The sequence below is a fragment of the Dermochelys coriacea genome, chromosome 4 (genome assembly GCF_009764565.3).
Source record: "Dermochelys coriacea isolate rDerCor1 chromosome 4, rDerCor1.pri.v4, whole genome shotgun sequence".
NCBI classification, from domain to species: domain Eukaryota; kingdom Metazoa; phylum Chordata; order Testudines; family Dermochelyidae; genus Dermochelys; species Dermochelys coriacea.
The window spans coordinates 15,226,128-15,247,159 of NC_050071.1; the positions used below are offsets into that span (position 1 = coordinate 15,226,128).

The window sequence follows — 21,032 nt, forward strand, 5'->3', positions numbered from 1 at the left end:
GGCTTGAAAGGTTAGCACTTACTGAGTATTGATGTTTGCTAGGATCAGAACAAAGTGCAGCGTCCTGGGAAATGTTGCGAGGAGTGCGTTTCTTCCAAAGGAAGCTGCTTCTATGAAGGCATCATCAGGTATCATAATGAGATGTGGAATGGTACCCGCTGTGAATTTTGCACGTGTGATGAAGGACAAGTCACTTGTCAGAACGGAGAGTGTGCCAAAGTGGAGTGCGCCTTGGTAAGAAAAGGTTTCTTCTTTAAGAATTTGACTGTGATTCCATCACTTGCCTCCAAAGCACTTAACTGGAGATAAGGAATGGAAGTGATGGTCAATTTGTATGTGCAAGGCAGGCAGGAGGTTTAGCTGTCTTGTGTTGTGCAAGCAGCATGCCTGGGTGAATTGGTGGCTACCTTACTTTTTGATTGTCTCCAGCACTGTCACTACCTAACTGGTAAGAAATGACTTCAGGAGAGCGTGTGCTGAATTTGGTGCAGAAACCATAGACCAGAGGCAGCCAGTTCGGTCAAAAACTGTGAAGAATTTTGCCCTTGATCTTTGCTAGGCCTAGAAAGCAAGCTCTTAGCAAGATCTTAGCTAAGGTATTAGCCACTAGACTTAGTGACCCCCTACCTATTTTCAGACAGAGAGCAGTCAGGGTTTATGAGAAGGAGATTTGTGATGGACAACACCATAAAAATATTTACCTCTTACTTCAAGCTCAGATAATAGTTCATATTATAATTGCCCTGATAATGGATGCAGAAATGGTTTTGGTAGGTTTTGATGAGCCCTATCTATTTGCTGTATATAAAGAAAAGGTTTTTGGATCAACTTTCCTCCACTAGATAAAACTTCTTTCTTTCACTATTAGTGTCAGTGCTAACCAGTGGGCTAATATCTGCTTCATTCCAACTGGGCCAGAGTAATGCAGGGAAGGAATTGTGGCGTTCAGGCATATCTCTAGCTCACAATACTTGGCAAGAACACTCCTAGGATGATAAAATTTATTTAATACCCGGATCAAGGCTGTGCCCACGGTCTAGCCCAAAATCTGAGTATATGCATGGATATAAGGTGGATTGGAGTAAGTCCTAATTTAATAGCTGTATCAGAAAGTTGGATTCTGACGCAGTGCAAACACACTTTCATTCCAGCAAAAGCAGAGATCATGTATCTAGTAATAAAGTTATGTGCTAACTCATGTAACATTATCTCTTTAAATATTAAAAATGCTTTGTATTTCCCTCTCTTGATTCATTCTTACTGACATTACAAAGAGGAATATTGGACCCAAACTTTATTGTCAAAGGGAATGCTGCCTTGTTACCTTAAAATGCTTAAATAAAACTACCTAAACTACTACTGAATTTAGTTGGATGGAAAGTCAAGCTTTTCATATAAACAGGACAAGATCAAGGGGTAAACTGGGAATAGGTCTTCTGGGTTTGTATCTCTTTTACTTAGCTTTCCACATGCACACAGCTATAAAATGAAACGCTTACACTAATGATGACATACCATCATGGCTCAACATTGAAAATGATTTAGCAGCTCCATTTGGTGCATTGCAGACATTTCCATGTTTTGAACTCTTACTAGTACCCATGAGAGAAAAACTTGTATTATAGTACAACTGAAGACGCTCACCAATACAGGTTCATCATACTTAATATTCCGCCCCAGATTGGACCAGCCAACATTTATGATCACTCTACAGACAGATAATAAAAATGTGGACTCATAAACAAATATATAAAGTAGCAGATCTAATTTCTACTGACAAATTGGATCCTTTCCCTTTCTTATGGAGAAAAAATTGCTTGTGTTAGAGACAGATCCTGAGTGGTGCTGAGTGCCATTAACACTCATTGAATTCAATGGGCATTAAGAGCATGCTAATCTTGGCAGAATTAGGTTCTGTGAAAAACCTCTTCAAACCTGGGTGTCCCAAGTCAGGCATCAAAATAAGTAATATTGAAATCAATGAAGTGTGGGCATTGGAAAAGACAGGAAAAGTGTTTTTTGCATATTGGAGAACAATTTTGATCCTAATGGATAGAAAATTAAAAAAAATGTTTTGCTTGAGGACTTGCATCCTATAAGACTTCCCAAAAAGGTGAAGCAGCTGTCTTGGATCATTTGTGATAGAATTCCAGCTCAGTAGTACAAGACATGCATTAATTTATTCCAAGGACAATATGAAAAGTCTCATAAAAGAATCTTAAAGCGGGTAGGGTGTCATTTTTTCCTCTTCTTCTCTTGTGGCTTTGCTGGCAAAATCTGAGATTTTTTTGCCTGCCTCAGTAAATCAGAGCTTAATTGAAGCAAGGAGTCTGTGGGGTTTAGCCCTTCATTAAGGGAAAATTAATTTTCTGGTCACATATCCTTGTCTAAATTGTAATGAGGTCACAGATTTAAACATGAATCCTAGGTAGTTCAACCTAGCATAGCAGCATCTGATTGGACTAGAGCTAGGGCTTAATTTTAAAACCCTTTCAAACAAAACCTGCCCAGTAATTGCAGAAGGAATATGACTGTGGTGACTCTGAGGGGCCCTCAGGTGAGCTGTGAGTTGTAGTCTTCAAAGGGGCTGCTGGAAATTGTCTGGTAGGTGTGGAGTGTATAGGGTGGTTGCTGAAGTGGATTTGCTCAACCAAAACCACTTTAGCCATCAGAAACATCTCATAACCCATCATGCTAGTTCCCACTGTCCCTTTCATGAAGTGCTGTAGAGACAGCTTTCAGGGACGTTTCTGAAGAGTACAGATCATGGGTGGCTGAAGATGAGACTGAGCCATGCCTAAGAATGAGGTTCCGGTTTCCACATCATCCCACTTTGGAGACTCTCTAAACAGTCCCGTCACAAAGGGAACAATGGGCCAGATCTTGCAAGATGTTGCGTGACTAACATGCTATCAGCAGGTCTTAGGATTGGTCCTAATGTTCTGAAGATAAGGAGCAAAATTAGATCATTGTATTGCACAGCTTTTCTCCTTTCCTTGCAGGTTGTTCTAGTTACTTTTGAGCACCAGTGAAATCTTAAAAATCTAAAGGTGTGTGTAAAAACATTTTATTTTCCTCAGTCTGACACCCCCCCTTACTCCCTTTCCACGTTCTTAATGTTGAATGTAATGGGTAAAGCCTCTTAAACAAGAGTGCAAGTGACATAGTTATCTCGCATAGTGCCTCCCACTTCTGAGTCTTGGCAGGCCAGGGTTGCCTTTTTTGGCAAGGAGAATCATGTCCCATACACATTTTTCCCCCTCATCCTTTGTATAAGTGTCTGTGAGTGTTTGAGGTAAGAAAGTTCCCAGTACATACTAGTGACATGGGTTCTTACCATACACCATGGAGTTTTTCAAGAATGGTTTAAATATCTAGACGCTTGTAGGAATGCTCAGCGATGGATTAAAGTGAAATGTCTCCCCGATTGACTGAAATCATAGTGCTTCAACTCACTACAGTTGGTGGCCCTTTCAAAGTATTGGGCCCACATTGGCCATTCTGGCATAATCTGTCATTGGTAACGTGACTGTACTAGTGTATATGTAGCCAAACTGGCATGCTATGTTTTCCTAAGTGGAACACTGTAAAATATACCATCGTGATTCTATGAACAAATATTCTTTACGGATGCACCCTAAGCTGCTGTAAATAATAGAGCTACATCAATTAACACCAGCTGGCTCGTCGAACGGTTGACTTCTATGAGCCAGCCATGGGACGTAGCCGCATGCTTCCGTTGAAGTTAATGGGAGTCGTGGGCAATATCCTCCTGTTGGCTTTGAAAATCTCAGCCACCGTCTAAGTCTATGCTTGCCTCTTGCCCCTTACCTCTGTTTTAATATTGTGAAAATACTAGTGATTGAGCAATGGCTGGTTATCCAGCAATCCTGGCGGATATATGGAAACCTTTGAATCCAACAACAGTTCATTTGATTGTGGGAATTCACCAGTTTTCTCTTCACTCTACTTCAGACTTAGGAAGCTGAGGTGTAACCTCCCCCTGCAGCGTAGGTGGCCAGGAGTGTTTCACTGTCACTTCACTCAAGAGCAGCAAATCCTGAGCACAATGAAGACTGCAGTGAACCCGGGGATGTAGCCAGCTTTTCCATTCATGGGGAGTTTTTGTTACCTGGGGTTTTCCTGTGTATGTATGTGTATTTATGTATATATTAACAGTTCAATAACAGAATTTGAAAAGAGGGTTCTGCACATATAGAACAATTCCCCAATGACTGGAAGTTCATTAAGAGCTTGATACAAATCCCGTTTAAGTCATTGAAAAGAATCCCACTCACTCCTGCGGAGAGTGAATCACACCCTGTAGCTAGAATTCTGGTGCTTAGAAACAGTATGAGAAAACTGTTCCACTTCACTGTAAACAGGGTTTGACTATATCCAAAAGCACTATTCATCTATTAATATTCCCCACTATTAATCTGAGCACTTCATACATATTAATGAATAATCTGCACAACTCCCCTAGGAGGTAGGTAAATACTATCCCAAATTTTAGAGAGGGATTAAAGGGTGTGATTTACAAAAGTAGTCAGCATTTACCATTGACTTCCCGGGCAGCAGAATTAGTCCAATGCTGTGTTCGTTTGAAAATCTAACCCTGGGGCTGGTCCACGAACTAACTTGCACTGAAATAGCTAAATTGATTGTTAGTTCATCTTTTATTATTTTGGTGCAAGTCTATGTATGGAATTAAAATAACCTATTTTGATTTAATTTGTATATGTACATCCATTTGTAGGCCCCTTTATATCACTTGAGCAGTGTCAAGAGGTCTTAATGTAAGTGAGAATCCGGCCGAGAGAATCAAAGGCAGAGACAGGAATTGAACCTAGCTCTCCTAAATCTAATCCAGGTTCTTTAAACATAAGACCATCCTTTCTCTCCCATAAGTATTTCACTTCCATTCATACACAACGGACTTGGAGCAGATGGAAGGCCCTATTTCCATTTCTTATGGAAAAATTATGATCTCAGTTACACTGGTGTAATCACAATATCTCTGTTACAGTTGTAATCAAGAATAGAATTTAGATCAATATAATGTATGTTTTAAAATTTACCATGAACATTTTTTAAATTTTTAGTCTTTTCTTTAAGGGAAAAATGGAACATAGAAAATGAAGAGAGAGAGCTGTATTTTAAGGTTGTGAAAGTTTTCAAGTAAAATCCAAGGAATTCAGAGTGAAAAATGACATTCCAATTTCTATATATTTTTAATGGTTTGATTTGGTTTGGGGGCTTCTTTTACAGCGGCAAGAGTTAAGGATGATACAGTTGCTTTATCAGTGAATTCCCTGAACTTTTCTGGGGTTTGTTCTGCAACCACAATGTTATTTTGAACACGCTTTTCAAAATGTACATACAGAGATGAAGTAGGATGTAGGGAAGATAAGATGCAATTGGATGTTGAAGATTGAATTCCAGTGTGATAACCATTCTGCTTCTGCATTCCTCAGTATTGCTTGGAAATGCTAATTTCATGTGTATTGCGGCAACCTCTCTCTCTCTCTCTGCAGGGTGAAGAATTAATTCATTTGGAGGGGAAGTGCTGTCCTGAATGTATTTCAAGGGGTAGTTACTGTGTGTACAAGGAACATACCAAAGATGTGAGTATCCTGGTAATTTGGAACACATAACAGAGCGTGTTAGACTTTCACTTCTCCAAACCCTCACAAGCATATCTCCTCAAAGTCTGGAAAGAACATTATTTGCTGAGTCTTACAAAAGAATAATCCGTTAATATTACTTACCCAGAGGGTTTTTGCATTTTATAAAATCTGCTAGTTTATAATTTTCTGCACCACATAAGTCTCCTAAGGCTCTTTTTATTACATAGAGGAAAGCAGAGCAAATTGAATCAATCATTCCTGTTTAATGTTTTATATACATACCCTTAAGTTTTCAGTGCATCTCCTGGGGTTTAAGATGTTTGATTTTCATTTCAGTCCATGGGAGCTGCACAACTGAAGCTCAGTGCAGCTTTCTGAAAATGTTCCCCATTGGTTACTGTTTATACTGCAACAGGAGTCTGTTATTCAGGGATATTTGTTATCAGCTTTTCTTCTCAAATTGACTATGCAATTTCTTTTGATGAAGTACAATAGGAGACCTTTCATTATTGTGACAAATGAGTAATGACGCTAACCACTACTTACGTAGAAATTAATAGCTCTTAACAGAATACTTTTAAGAGATGCAGGAAGTAGAGGATTCGGGTGTTTTCTAAACAGGACCCTATCTCATTTTGTCTGTAGATCTCACTACCTGATGTGAATGGAGTAAAACACATCAAGGTGAGTATATTACATATTTCAGCTCATGCATTATCCTTTTTAATAGAGAAATCCATGATAAAAGGCCATCTAAGAACCAGGCTGAGCCTCCCCCATGCTTTTACCCCCTCCCTTATGGGGGTCAAGCACAATTACAGTCAATGAGTGTAGGTACTGCTCCCTGTTAGCAGCCTCAGAGTCACAAAGGATACGTCTAGACAGCCCATGGCAGAGAGCCTCCCAGCCCGGGTTGACAGACTTGGGCTAGCGAGACTTGTACTAGCACTCTGAAAATAGCTGTGTAGACAGTGCTTTCAAGTTTCAGCTCAGGCTCTGAAGCCCACCCCCATCCCGAGACTTTAGATAGGCACAGCTATTTTTAGAGAACTACCCCGCTAGCCCAACTCTGTCGACCCAGGCTGGGAGGCTTGAGTCAGTGAGCAATGTAGATGTACCCAAGTGGGACAGGAAGTCATTGGGACAATGGCTCTTGCTGTCCCCTGCCCTCACCGGCAAAACTAGCTGGGTGCAGAAGGGGCAGTGTGCTGCACCATCCTAAAGACTGGCTTTTGTCAAGGCAAATCGTGCCCTTTCAGTCTTCCAGAATTCCCCAAGTGTGTCAACAGAACTGTTGTTAAAGGAAAAAGAGGAGACAAAAACTTATTTAGACTTTCAAAAAGGCCTGTGATAAAGTCCCACCCAAGAGGCTTTTAAGACACTCAGTAAAGAAAGTGAGAAGCAAAGTGCTGTCATAGACTAGAGACAAGCTAAAAGATAGAAAACAAGCAACTGCTATAAATGGTCAGTTTTTGCCATGGCAGAAGATTAACAGTGGAGGACCCCCAAGGTTCTGTACTTGGCACAGTGTTGTTTAATATATTTATTAATCAACTGGGGAAAGGGATAAAATAATGAGATGGCAAAATTTGCAGATGACACACAATTATTTATGTTGGTCAAGTCTTAGAGAAGATAGAGATAGGTGAATGCACAGCACAATGGCAAACAGAATTCAGTGTTAATAAATTAACTCTCTTACCACTTGGGAAAGACCAGGGCATCATTCTGAGAGGAGAGAGAGACATAAGAGGGGACTTGATAGAGGTGTGTGAATGGTCTTGAAGATGTGAAACAGTTGGTCCTATTTACTCTCTCATACCTTAATATGAGAACAAGGAAACAGTCAATAAAGGCAATACGTTAAAAACTGATAAAAAAAAAAGTACTTCTTCACAATGCCAAGTTAAACTGTGGAGGTCATTGCTGCAGTGTATACTTGAGGGGAAGATCTTAACAGGATTATAAAAAGGCTTAGATGTCTATAGGAATAATGAAAGCATCTACAGTTACATCAGACCTGATAAAAATTATATGGGACACAAACCCTTATTTTTCATGTCATAAGCCCAGAGATAACTGATGGTGATTCAGAAAAAAAAACCAACTTCCCCCTTCGGCAGCTTATTTGTCCATTATAGAGATTCTTGTACTTCCTTTGAAGTATCTAGAAGACAGGAATGGACAGGGCTACTAGACAAGATGGAGCACAGGTATGGCAATTGGCTGTTCCTGTGTTGTTGTTGTTGTTAGAATATGGCTGATAATGGTTATCACTCTATTAGATTCTCTGCTTTATTTGGGGATTGCTGTAGGTCACAAAGCAGAGGCTCTCCTTTGATTAGTATCATGGCTCATTATGCAAAATTCTAGCTGGCCGCTAGACCTGTAACTGTTCATCACACACCGCAGGATCTGGATTCAGCCCCACTGCTGAACTCAGCATCACTGCAAAGAGAACAGAGCCCTCACATAAGACGTTGAATATTGTCTTATGCAGAACGGAGAGAAATGGAAAGAAGACCTGTGCAAGGAATGTGAATGCCGGGACGCCAAAGTGATCTGCTATCAACGCTCTTGTCCGTCCTGCCCGTTGGGCAGCCTGGCAGTAAAGGTGGAGGGAGACTGCTGCTCGCAGTGCCAGTCAGGTATTTGTGCGAGGCAGCTTCTGCTGACATTTGTAGTTCTGTACAGGCTGGATTCTGACCCCTGTCATATTATAGGGATATAAATCTTTGTAAGCCGGCCCCTCATAACTGAGGCCAGGAAATGAAATTCTTTTACGAATGCTCCCCAGTGAGGCACTGGTTTTTCAGGAGCCTAAAGAGGGTTTGTGTTGCGTCTCAGGGGTACCCAGGGTTGTGAGGCACCTCACTACCACTGGCCCTTAGCATAAGGAAGTCTGTGCCTGCCATGAGCCAGCTCCCCAACTCCATCACTACAGCCAATCCGAGCACTGCCCTCTAGGCCTTGCAGGCCTTGCTGTCGCTGCCCAGGTTAGCGACACATTGGCACATACCAGCCTCTGAGCGTCAGCCTGCAATGTCCAGCTGCTGGTCCTGTGGACACTTGCAATATTCACAGATTTGTTGCTTCAGAACAATAGTACACCCCAGCTAATCAGTTCCACCTCCATCGACCCGCCACTAACCCACAGCACTGAACGAGGTTAGTCGTGAAATCAAATATCGTTTTATTTAACAAACATAGAGAATCAATAGCAAGTAGAAATATTAGAAAGATGATTACATATAAAACAAAATCATAATACGCATTTCAGAGCCTGGATGTAATGAACAAGATATTCTAATGTCTAGTGGAGTATTTCTTTCCGAAATCCTTGCAGCGCGTTACAGCCAGGTTGACTCTTTCATGAGACGTGTGCTTTCGGTTTGCCTCCCCAGCGAAGGATTCCATGTCTCTCTCTATGCTTCAAGATATGCCAGGCCAATCCTTTGTTTTTATTCGGAAATAGGGCACCCCTTGCTGTTTGTTTCTCCCTGTGGATTTCCTCTCTTGACGATTTCGCAATCTCACAATGCGCCCCTGGCTCAATGTGAAAATAGGTGGACAATACACCAATTGCTGGACAGGGAGATAAGTGTCAGTCACCTCCTGCTCGAAAGGAACATCTCCGAAGTATGTCACCTCCTGGTGATCTTCCTTATTGCCAAGACCTTCAGAACATAATGTTCAGTATGTATACATAATTCCTTAATATTATCCATACAGACATTTCTCAGTGATTACGATGACCAGTGGGCAACTGGCTCTTGGTAGAGACCTCAGATGCCACCCTTGGTTGAACTATTATGCTGATAGCCAACCCAGGGGATCTCTGTAAAACCCTCTCGCTCTCGCTCTCTCAATTATAACAAGGTTCTGTGAAGTTTATGGGTGTATGATTAATTTCCTTTAAAAAAAAATGTGCTCTCTTATACTGTAATACCACTTCCAGTTCACCTGGGGGTCGAATTAGAGCCAGGTAATAATTATCTGGAAACATTCGAATAGCTTTGGCTATGGAGCAATGTTTCATATAAATTATTTTTCCCACAGGAGGTTGTCATTTCCCCTTCGTTTCCGTTTCATAGTTGGTCGGTTTTAGCTGCAGATTCCTAATTTTCCATATTGGCAGCCGCTCTTGTTGCACTCAACGGGCTTTGGTCATTCAGAGAGCTCCAATTCGTCACAAGAAAAAGAAAACAGCTTTGCAGTTTAATTATGCTGTCATTGCAGAAGTGGCTCAGAGTGCTTGTCAGATAAATATTTAAAGCTTATTTGTTGAATGGCCAAAAAAAAAAAAAGCGTTTGTAAATCCAAAAGGCAAAGCCTTTGGGACAGGCCACCTAAACGTAGAGACATCTCGCAAGCTACTGAAGGGGAGCTCTTCAGGCATAAGAAAAGAGAAAGTGGGAGGGGATTAGTCTGGGAGACCCAAGTTCAATTTTCTGCTTTATCACAGACTTCCCGTGTAAACTTGGGCAAACTACTCAGTGGCTTTTGAAAATGTTATCCCTAAAGTCCCATTTTCAAAAGTGACAGCTATTCAGTCCCATTGACTTCCAGTGAGACTTAGGCTTCTAAGTGCCTAAGTCATTTAGGGGCTTTAAAAATGTTTAGCCTTAGTCTCTCTCTGACTCAATTCCCCATCTGTACAATGGGAATAATAGCGCAGCCCTCCCTTGCAGGGGTGTTGTGGGGATAAATTAATTAAAGACTGTGAGGAGTTCAGATGCTAAGCTAATGGGAACAGATTTGGGAGAAAGTGTGTCTGTGATTTGAAAACATTGCATTGTATTAACATGTCTATATTTTCTGGGCTGGATTTTCCAGAGAGCTCAGCTCGCATGAGGGCACTTCAGTGAGGGGGGCAGATTTTAAAATATTCCCGCACCAGAAGTTCTCATTCGTATCAATAGGAGCTGCTGGGTGAATATAAGAAAGGCCATACTGAGTCAGACCAAGGGTCCATCCAGCCCCCTATCCTGTCTACAGACAGTGGCCAATGCCAGGTGTCCCAAAGGGAGTGAACCAAACAGATAATGATCTAGTGATCTCTCTCCTGCCATCTATCTCCACCCTCTGGCAAACAGAGGCTAGGGACACCATTCTGTACCCATCCTGGCTAATAAACATTAATGGACTTAACCTCCATGAATTTATCCAGTTCTCTTTTAAACCCTGTTATAGTCCTAGCCTTCACAACCACCTCAGGCAAGGATTTCCACAGGTTGAGTGTGCGCTGAAAGAAACTTCCTTGTATTTGTTTTAAACCTGTTACCCATTAATTTCATTTGGTGGCCCCTAGTTCTTATATTATGGGAACAAGTAAATAACTTTTCCTTATTCACTTTCTCCACACTAGTCATGATTTTATAGACCTCTATCATATCCCCCCTTAGTCTCCTCTTTTCCAAGCTGAAAAGTCCTAGCCTCGTTAATCTCTCCTCATAGGGGACCTGTTTCAAACCCCTAATCGTTTTTGTTGCCCTTTTCTAAACCTTTTCTAATGCCAGTATATCTTTTTTGAGATGAGGGAACCACACCTGTACACAGTATTTAAGATGTGGGCGTACCATGGATTTATATAAGGGCAATAAGATATTCTCCGTCTTATTCTCTATCCCTTTTTTAATGATTCCTAACATACCGTTTGCTTTTTTGATGGTCACTGCACACTGCTTGGACATCTTCAGAGAACTATCCACAATGACTCCAAGATCTTTCTCCTGATTAGTTGTAGCTAAATTAGCCCCCATCATCTTGTATGTATAGTTGGGGTTATTTTTTCCAATGTGCATTACTTTACATTTATCCATATTAAATTTCATTTGCCATTTTGTTGCCCAATCGCTTAGTTTTGTGAGATCTTTTTGAAGTTCTTCACAATCTGCTTTGATCTTGACTGTCTTGAGCAGTTTAGTATCATCTGCAAACTTTGCCACCTCACTGTTTACTGCTTTCTCCAGATCATTTATGAATAAGTTGAATAGGATTGGTCCTAGGACTGACCCTTGGGGAACACCACTAGTTACCCCTCTCCATTCTGAAAATTTACCATTTATTCCTACCTTTCGTTCCCTGTCTTTTAACCAGTTCTCAATCCATGAAAGGATCTTCCCTCTTATCCCATGACAACTTAATTTACGTAAGAGCCTTTAGTGAGGGACCTTGTCAAAGGCTTTCTGGAAATCTAAGTACACTATGTCCACTGGATCCCCTTATCCACATGTTTGTTGACCCCCTCAAAGAACTCTAATAGATTAGCAAGACATGACCTCCCTTTACAGAAACCATGTTGACTTTTGCGCAACAATTTATGTTCTTCTATGCGTCTGACAATTTTATTCTTTACTATTGTTTCAACTAATTTGCCCGATACTGACGTTGGACTTACCAGTCTGTAATTGCCAGGATCACCTCTAGAGCCCTTCTTAAATATTGGCGTTACATCAGCTATCTTCCAGTCATTGGGTACAGTAGCTGATTTAAAAGACAGGTTACAAACCATAGTTAATAGTTCCACAATTTCACGTCTGAGTTCTTTCAGAACTCTTGGGTGAATGCCATCTGGTCCCGGTGACTTGTTACTGCTAAGTTTCTCAATTAATCCAAAACCTCCTCTAATGACACTTCAATCCATGACAGTTCCTCAGATTTGTCACCTACAAAAGACAGATCAGGTTTGGGAATCTCCCCAACATCGTCAGCGGTGAAGACTGAAGCAAAGAATTGATTTAGTTTCTCTGCGATGATTTTATCGTCTTTAAGTGCTCCTTTTGTGTATCGATCATCCAGGGGCCCCATGGTTGTTTAGCAGGTTCCTGCTTCTGATATACTTTACTTAAACGTTTTGTTTTTACCTTTTGAGTTTTTGGCTAGCTGTTCTTCAAACTCTTTTTTGGCTTTTCTTAGTAAATTTTTACATTTAATTTAGCAGTGTTTATGCTCCTTTCTATTTACCTCACTAGGATTTGATTCCACTTTTTAAAAGATGCCTTTTTATCTCTCACTGAGTGCTGAGTGCTTTTGAAATTCTGCCAACTTCATTTAGGTGCCTAACTGCATGCTGAGCTCTTTGGAAAATACGATCTCCTGAGATCATTGCCTGGGGCTGTATAGAGCCAAGCCTGTGTTCTGCATACTCACTGTTCCCCTTGAAATCTCCTTTCCACGGACCCACCCACTACGTCTCTCCATGCTGCAACAAAGGCAATGAGAGTTTTGCAATGCAGGGTCCAGGCTGATGATCCTGTAAAACCTTCCAAAATTTTAACTCTTTAGCCCAGAGTTCTCCAAACTCTCCCACAGCGTTGTCCCCACCTTCCCACAAACTATAGCAGGAGAAGAGCTTCCCTCATCCAAATGTTTTTGTGAAGCCAGTGTAAATTACTGTTCTCTGACAGATGCGCTTGGGGGGGGGAACCCACCCTCCCCTACCCAGTGCGTTGTGTCGCTCTCTCTAAGCTGAGGCCTGCTCATAGGACAGCAGCTGGTTCTAGTTTCAGGGAACACTTTGGATTAGTGCAGAGAGCTTCGCTCCTGAATGGAGCCTAAACTGTGCCCTACCTCTCTCAGCAGTAAGGTGATTGCCAAGCAGTGGAGACGCTGCTACACGTGCATAGGGACAGGGCAGCCCATTCTCTGTTTATTTGAGCAAAAATGATACAGCAATAAAGAAAAAATATTTGGTCCCTTGGCCACTACATGGAGGCCAGCCTTGTAGTCTGAGAAACACCTGCTGTAGGGAAATATCTTGTTGTAACCCTGTCCCGTCAGGTGATCTCTCTGTGTCACTAAGCCTGCAACCTCTGCTCCAACCCCTGGCTTGGCCAAACTCCCATTGACTTTGTTACGGGATTTGGCCTGAGATAACTCAAGTTCCAATTGTTGTGGGCCATAAATTCCTGATGGTATAAGAATATCAATGGAAAGAGACAACATGGATTGTGAATGGACTGTTTAACACCAGGCTGGAGAACTTGAATTAAATGCAATGCTTACTTATCCAGTCCAATAAAATGCAGCATTTAATTGATTGCAGGCAATTTATGAGATAATGCCTTAAGCCATTAGCAGAGATGCCATGCACTGAGTTTTGCTTTGACTATAGCATATGTGTTATTTCCAGCCTTCTTGACAGAAGGCACACAGTGCTGACAGCTTCTTTCTTTTTTTGTTCTTCATGCTAGTGCAATGCCACTCAGACTGCTTGACCTGCTCTCGGTCCTTTGACCACTGTGACGTCTGCCGCGATGCAACCAAGAGGCTCCAGAATGGACGCTGTGTGGGGAGCTGTGATTCTGGATTCTATCGGGATGCTGGGGTTTGCTTAGGTATAGCCTATGTTCCGATCTCACCTGACTGGATTTCCTCCAGGCTGGTGCTTTAGTCCTGGAGGGCTGCTTATTCACATTGCCTCCCAGTAATGGACTGTTATTGTATGAAAACCTTCCTCCTTGTTATCTCTTATGGATGTGGAAACACAACACCAAATCGGATATCAGTAAGGTTAGTCTTTCAGTCCTGGATTCAGGAAAGCATCGAAACATCTCTTTATGTCCTATTGATTTCAGCTGGTCTAAACTAGAGCTTGTTGGAAAATATAGAATGTCAAAAAATTTCAGCAAAAAAGGAACCAGTTTTTTTTCAAAAAGAAAAGGAGTACTTGTGGCACCTTAGAGACTAACAAATTTATTTGAGCATAAGCTTTCGTGAGCTATAGCTCACTTCATCGGATGCATTTGGTGGAAAATACAGAGGGGAGATTGATATACACATACAGAGAACATGAAACAATGGGTTTTATCATACACACTGTAAGGAGAGTGATCACTTAAGATGAGCCATCACCAGCAGCAGGGCGGGAAAAGGAGGAAAACCTTTCATGGTGACAAGCAAGGTAGGCTATTTCCAGCAGTTAACAAGAACATCTGAGGAACAGTGGGGGGTGGGGTGGGGGGGAAAAATAACATGGGGAAATAGTTTTACTTTGTGTAATGACTCATCCATTCCCAGTCTCTATTCAAGCCTAAGTTAATTGTATCCAGTTTGCAAATTAATTCCAATTTGGCAGTCTCTGGTTGGAGTCTGTTTCTGAAGTTTTTTTGTTGAAGGATAGCCACCCTCAGGTCTGTAATTGAGTGACCGGATAGATTGAAGTGTTCTCCGACTGGTTTTTGAATGTTATAATTCTTGACGTCTGATTTGTGTCCATTCATTCTTTTACATAGAGACTGTCCAGTTTGACCAATGTACATGGCAGAGCGGCATTGCTGGCACATGATGGCATAGATCACAATGGTAGATGCACAGGTGAACGAGCCTCTGATAGTGTGGCTGATGTGATTAGGCCCTATGATGGTGTCCCCTGAATAGATATGTGGACAGAGTTGGCAACGGGCTTTGTTGCAAGGATAGATTCCTGGGTTAGTGGTTCTGTTGTGTGGTGTGTGGTTGCAAAAAAAGGAACCAGTTTTTTTCAAAAAGAAAAGGGGTACTTGTGGCACCTTAGAGACTAACAAATTTATTTGAGCATAAGCTTTCGTGAGCTATAGCTCACTTCATCAGATGCATTTGGTGGAAAATACAGAGGGGAGATTTATATACACACACAGAGAACATGAAACAATGAGTTTTATCATACACACTGTAAGGAGAGTGATCTTACAACTACAATACCCACCTGCTGAAGTGAAGAAACAGATTGACAAAGCCAGAAGAGTACCCAGAAGTCACCTACTACAGGACAGGCCCAACAAAGAAAATAACAGAACACCACTAGCCATCACCTTCAGCCCCGAACTAAAACCTCTCCAACGCATCATCAAGGATCTACAACCTATCCTGAAGGACGACCCATCACTCTCACAGATCTTGGGAGACAGGCCAGTCCTTGCTTACAGACAGCCCCCCAATCTGAAGCAAATACTCACCAGCAACCACACAACAGAACCACTAACCCAGGAACCTATCCTTTCAACAAAGCCCGTTGCCAACTCTGTCCACATATCTATTCAGGGGACACCATCATAGGGCCTAATCACATCAGCCACACTATCAGAGGCTCGTTCACCTGCGCATCTACAAATGTGATCTATGCCATCATGTGCCAGCAATGCCGCTCTGCCATGTACATTGGTCAAACTGGACAGTCTCTATGTAAAAGAATAAATGGACACACATCAGACGTCAAGAATTATAACATTCAAAAACCAGTTGGAGAACACTTCAATCTCTCCGGTCACTCGATTACAGACTTGAGGGTGGCTATCCTTCAACAAAAAAACTTGAAAAACAGACTCCAACCAGAGACCGCTGAATTGGAATTAATTTGCAAACTGGATACAATTAACTTAAGCTTGAATAGAGACTGGGAATGGATGAGTCATTACACAAAGTAAAACTATTTCCCCATGTTATTTTTCCCCCCCACCCCACCCCCCACTGTTCCTCAGATGTTCTTGTTAACTGCTGGAAATAGCCTACCTTGCTTGTCACCATGAAAGGTTTTCCTCCTTTTCCCCCCCCTGCTGCTGGTGATGGCTCATCTTAAGTGATCACTCTCCTTACAGTGTGTATGATAAACCCATTGTTTCATGTTCTCTGTGTGTGTATATCAATCTCCCCTCTGTATTTTCCACCAAATGCATCCGATGAAGTGAGCTATAGCTCACGAAAGCTTATGCTCAAATAAATTTGTTAGTCTCTAAGGTGCCACAAGTACTCCTTTTCTTTTTGCGAATACAGACTAACACAGCTGCTACTCTGAAACCAGTTTTTTTCAATCATCCTTAGTCTTAAATGCTTTTCCTGCAGAGGGATGTGTCCCTGAATTTAGCCTGCAGACTGACCATGTACAGATCAGTATCGGTGCACAATGACATTTTAAGGTAACGCTGTCTCTTTTTCCCTTTGTTTTGTGTGGGCAGCCTGCCTGGAGACATGCTCCACCTGCACCAATGGGTTTGAGTGTACCTCATGTCAGGGATCCCTGCTGATGAAGTATGGGCAGTGTGTGACATTGTGTGGGGATGGATTCTTCCAGGATCACCTCCATTGTGCAGGTAACTTACAAATAGGGCTGCCTGATAAAACAGCCACATGTCTAAGCTACAGTGCAGAGTCTGTGTTTAGAGATCCATTGCCAACATGAGGACAAAAGTTTTCAGTGCTGTAACGCCACAAAATAACAGAATTATGTAACGTTAAGATGATGGCAAATGGGAGAAGAATGCACTCTTTAACCATCTGCTTCTGAACCCCCTACTTCTCAACACTGTGATTGAATCAGTCCTATTTCAATTCAGAAGTCTCTCCCAGAGAAATGTTATTGTCTCTTGCTCCTGGCAGGGTGAGAGAAATGCTATTTTTTACCATTGACCTAAAATCCATAGCCATTTACTGGAATCTAATTCTTTGGTGTATACTTTGTTTCCAGCATAGGCTAAACTACAGCTAATGAAATCAGCCCTCCCCAGGAGGCTGCAATGGAGGTGTTTATTCGAGCGAATTAGAGAGCGACATGGGATATGGCAGGTAGCTAGAGTCACACACAAACATCCTTTCCTCTTTGGTGATATTTTCTTGCTTTTCACACTTCTCCTTCCCACAACGTCTCTTGTGGTAGCTGTTCGCATCAGGAATATTTAGGGAGTCTTACCCTGTTAATCACGAGTTCCACAAAACAGGGGAAAGTGTCTCTAAATGAGTGTATCTCTATACGTTTCTAAAGGTTGGGATTAGGATCGGGAAAGTGGGGCTTTCTGTCCGATTCCTTTGAAATATTCTTTCTTTGTCCAAACTGTGATTCAGCCTCTTTCATCCTGACAGATATTTAAATTCAGCACTTTTCTCCTTATGATATTGGCCTTTTTAGAGGGGTTGTAATTCTTTCTGAGACCAGGCCAAGCACCTGAACACATGTGGACTCCAAGCACCTGAGCAGTCCTAATGACTTCTGTGGAAATACCCAGTTGCTCAAAGTAAAGCACATACTTAAGTGTCTTTGCTGAATTGAGATCTAAAGCAGGAGTTGGATTCTTGACCACTGCTTTTCTATAACTGTCTGGCCCAAAGGGTTTACGATAGATTTCAGATTTTGAATGCTCCTGTCTAAGGGTATGTCTTCACTACCTGCCGGATTGGTGGGCAGCGATCGATCCAGCGGGGATCAATTTATCGTGTCTACTCTAGACGTAATAAATCAACCCCCGAGCGCTCTCCCGTCAACTCCAGAGCCATGAGAGGCGCAGCGGAGTCGACGGGGGAGCGGCAGCAGTTGACTTACCGTGGTGAAGATACCATGGTAAGTCGATCTAAGTACATCAACTTCACCTACGTTATTCACGTAGCTGAAGTTGCATAACTTAGATCGATCTCCCCCTTCCCCCGCAGTGTAGACCAGGGCTGAATGACCTTATCTTTGAGTAATAGAATTGGATCAATCTCGAGATACCCCGATTAAAGATCTGGGCCCCATTGTGCCAGATGCTGTATACACATATAATGAAAAGGCAGTCCCAGCCTAAAAGAATTTGCAATCCAAGTTCTAATTAATCTTTTAGTTTGTTTTATTTTACCATTCCCTTTCTGCCTGCTCCTGGTCTTTTAAGTGGCAATGGCCATGCACTGTAAAGGCAGCTAGAAAAGGCTAATGTTTCATTTTATTGCCGGTTTGCAGTGAACTGGCTTTGCATTCCATCCATGTTCGTACCCATGCATGCCTGGAGTGGAAAGTTGCTGGGAAAATTTGTTCATGTTTCCTCTGGGGAATTAAACCAATTTGCTTTAGTTCTGCCCGGCTGCATTTTCTGCATAAAATAAAACTGGCAGAGAAAGCCTCAAATTTCAGACCCATTCCATAATTCATTTCCATCCAACCTTTCTTTGTATGCTCTTTGTTTTTGTATGCGTGCAGTGAGGTTGTCCAAACTGTCCTTCAGCTGGCCAGGAAGCAGCATGTTTTATTAATGCCTACAGTAAGTTTGTCAATAGAATCATATATAGGATTGATCAGATCCTCAAGTGGTGTAAATTGGTGTAGAGGATCTGACCCTAGAAAGGGAAAAGACCTGTGAGAACAGATTACCTAGTCCATCCTTCTGCCTTTGCAGGACTGCTTTCTGCAGTATATGAACAAGCCACAAAGATTCAGTCTTGCTTCATCACTTTTTTTTTTTTTTTTAAAGAAAAACTAATCTAAAACTAAAAAGAACATTTGACTGAATTGGTTTGATGTGGTGGGTTTTTCCCCCCTTGCTCTAATAATGGGGTTTGTTTTGCTATAAAACAGTAAAGCCATTAAGGAAAAAGGGAAATTGAAAATCAGTAAGGAGGCTTATTCAGTTAACTAACTGCATGATTAATATTCATGGGATCAGTGAGAGACAGAGGTAGAGCAGAGTGACACATGGAGTCTGCTGTGCTGAGATGAGACAGAAATGAATAAGAAAAAGGCGGAGAGAAGAAAAGTCAAGTGAGTGAAAAAAGAATGACCTGTGCCCTGAAAAGCAAGACAGATGAAGGACTTGCAGTCTTCAGTGCCCCCATTCTTGCTTTTCCCTGCAACTTAATTATGAACATTTTCAGGATTAATGCTCCCTGCAAAGTCTAGACAGAACTCGGGCGTTGTTGCTTTGTCCTATCCAAATGAGAATATTGAAATATGTAACCAGATTGTAACAAACAAAGCCTACATCATACCAAAGTGCTTGGATTTTTATTAATGACTCTCTAGACTCTTTATTAATGGTTCTTTATTCTATCTTAGTTATAGAAGCTCATCTTTTGAGAAAAGAGGTCTCGGTATTGCTAAATAGAATTACTACAGGTAGTTAGCACTACCTTGCAACGAACTGTTCAGTTTACGAGTTATTTAGATATCCATGACAGAATTGTTGAAAACACCTTGTCTTTCAAAAGTCAGGCAACTATTTCTCAAATAATTCCATGAGTTCCTTTTACGACGCTGTTAGTGTTAATCTCTTGCAGTCACAAAACGGCTTGTGATCTTCACACCTGCAGTGATGCAGATGGGATTTCTGAGAAATCTTTTGAGGAAAGAAACTTTAAATGAATTTTTACTCTGAATTGTGACCAACCGAAAGGGAGTTAAATGGCTGAGTGCAGGAAGCACTATGCTTTAGTCAAAGAGCTTTAATGAAACATGTCAGTTATGCCACATTTACAAGTGGTTCCGGGCAGACTCATATTAATCTTGAATGCAGCAGAGCACAGATGCTTTTATAAATGCATGGGTTTCTTTTCCTCAAGGAGGAAGCCAGCGCTTTGCAAGAGTTCTTTTCTCTTGAAAACATTGAGCATGGCTCAGCTCTGTTCTACACCAGTTTTATACTGCTGGAACTCATAAATCTAGAGTAACAGAGATGTGAATCAAACCCTTTAACTTGGCAGCATTGGAATGCTCCTAATTTAGCACTGAAGTGAAACCAAAATTTGAAAGACTCATCCATCCATGAAGAATTAAGTGAATGGGGGGAAGGGGCCCCCCTTTCCCCTCTTGAAATATAAAGAAACAAAACTGAGAGTACTAGACTGTGGGAAGGTTCCTTGAAGCTTGTAATATAGTCCTGAAAAATCAGTAGGGAAGAGATTTTCACCACCTGTGTTGTCCTCTGTTACCCGAATGAGCTCATTTATATATAATAAGCAAATTATTGAAACCAATAATTGATAAGCCAATCAATGATAAGGCTGATGGTGACCTAGTTATGGCTTGCTATGTTGTAGAAGGAAGTTTAGTCTAATGGGATAAGCAAAGGCTTGGAAGTCAGGAGATCTGAGTTCCATGATCAGCTCTTGACACAGGTTTGCTGTATGACTGTGAGCGAGTCTCGTGAGCCTACAGCGGCTAGTGGTTTTGAGTGGCTTGTTTTTTGGGTATCAAGCTGAAGATAGCTGAAAAGGGCCTGATTTTTGAGTGTGGGTGCTTAGCACTTCCTAAAAATCAGGCTCCTTTAAGGTCTCTCCAGTTGGACACCCAAAAATTGAGGTGCTTGAGCTCACTAGAGACTTTGAAAAGTTGGGTCGTCTACATCTCCGTTTCCCCTCTGTAAAATGGAGAAAACAATATTCACCTGCTGCACCTCACGGTGATGTTGATATCTTTGTGTGATGAGGGTTGTGGGTTTCTTATGACATCTTGTTGGGTTTGGGGTCTGCAAGTTTGTGCACTTGCCAGTGATCAGACACAATTCCCCATATGCTCAGCTTTATGGCCCTCACTTGTGCTGATGAAAATAGGTGTGTAGAAGCAGTAAGTACTATCATGGGATGAGGCAAGCACTCCTAAGGTGGTTCAAAAGGGCCTGGCTGTTTTACAGTGATGTTGAAAGCTCATTGGCTCAGTGGGAGCATTTGGGGGAAGACGATGCCTTT

The 21,032-nt window shown here is 41.7% G+C and overlaps 1 protein-coding gene across 1 annotated transcript in view; it reads left to right on the plus strand.

Annotated features, from left to right (window-relative positions):
- Positions 1–21,032, plus strand: part of FRAS1 (Fraser extracellular matrix complex subunit 1) — a 302,180-nt gene that overhangs the window by 134,189 nt on the left and 146,959 nt on the right. Inside the window, 6 exon segments of the mRNA XM_038399497.2 lie at positions 43–234; positions 5,538–5,627; positions 6,276–6,314; positions 8,131–8,278; positions 13,826–13,969; positions 16,565–16,699. Coding sequence (XP_038255425.1) covers positions 43–234; positions 5,538–5,627; positions 6,276–6,314; positions 8,131–8,278; positions 13,826–13,969; positions 16,565–16,699 — 748 coding nt within the window.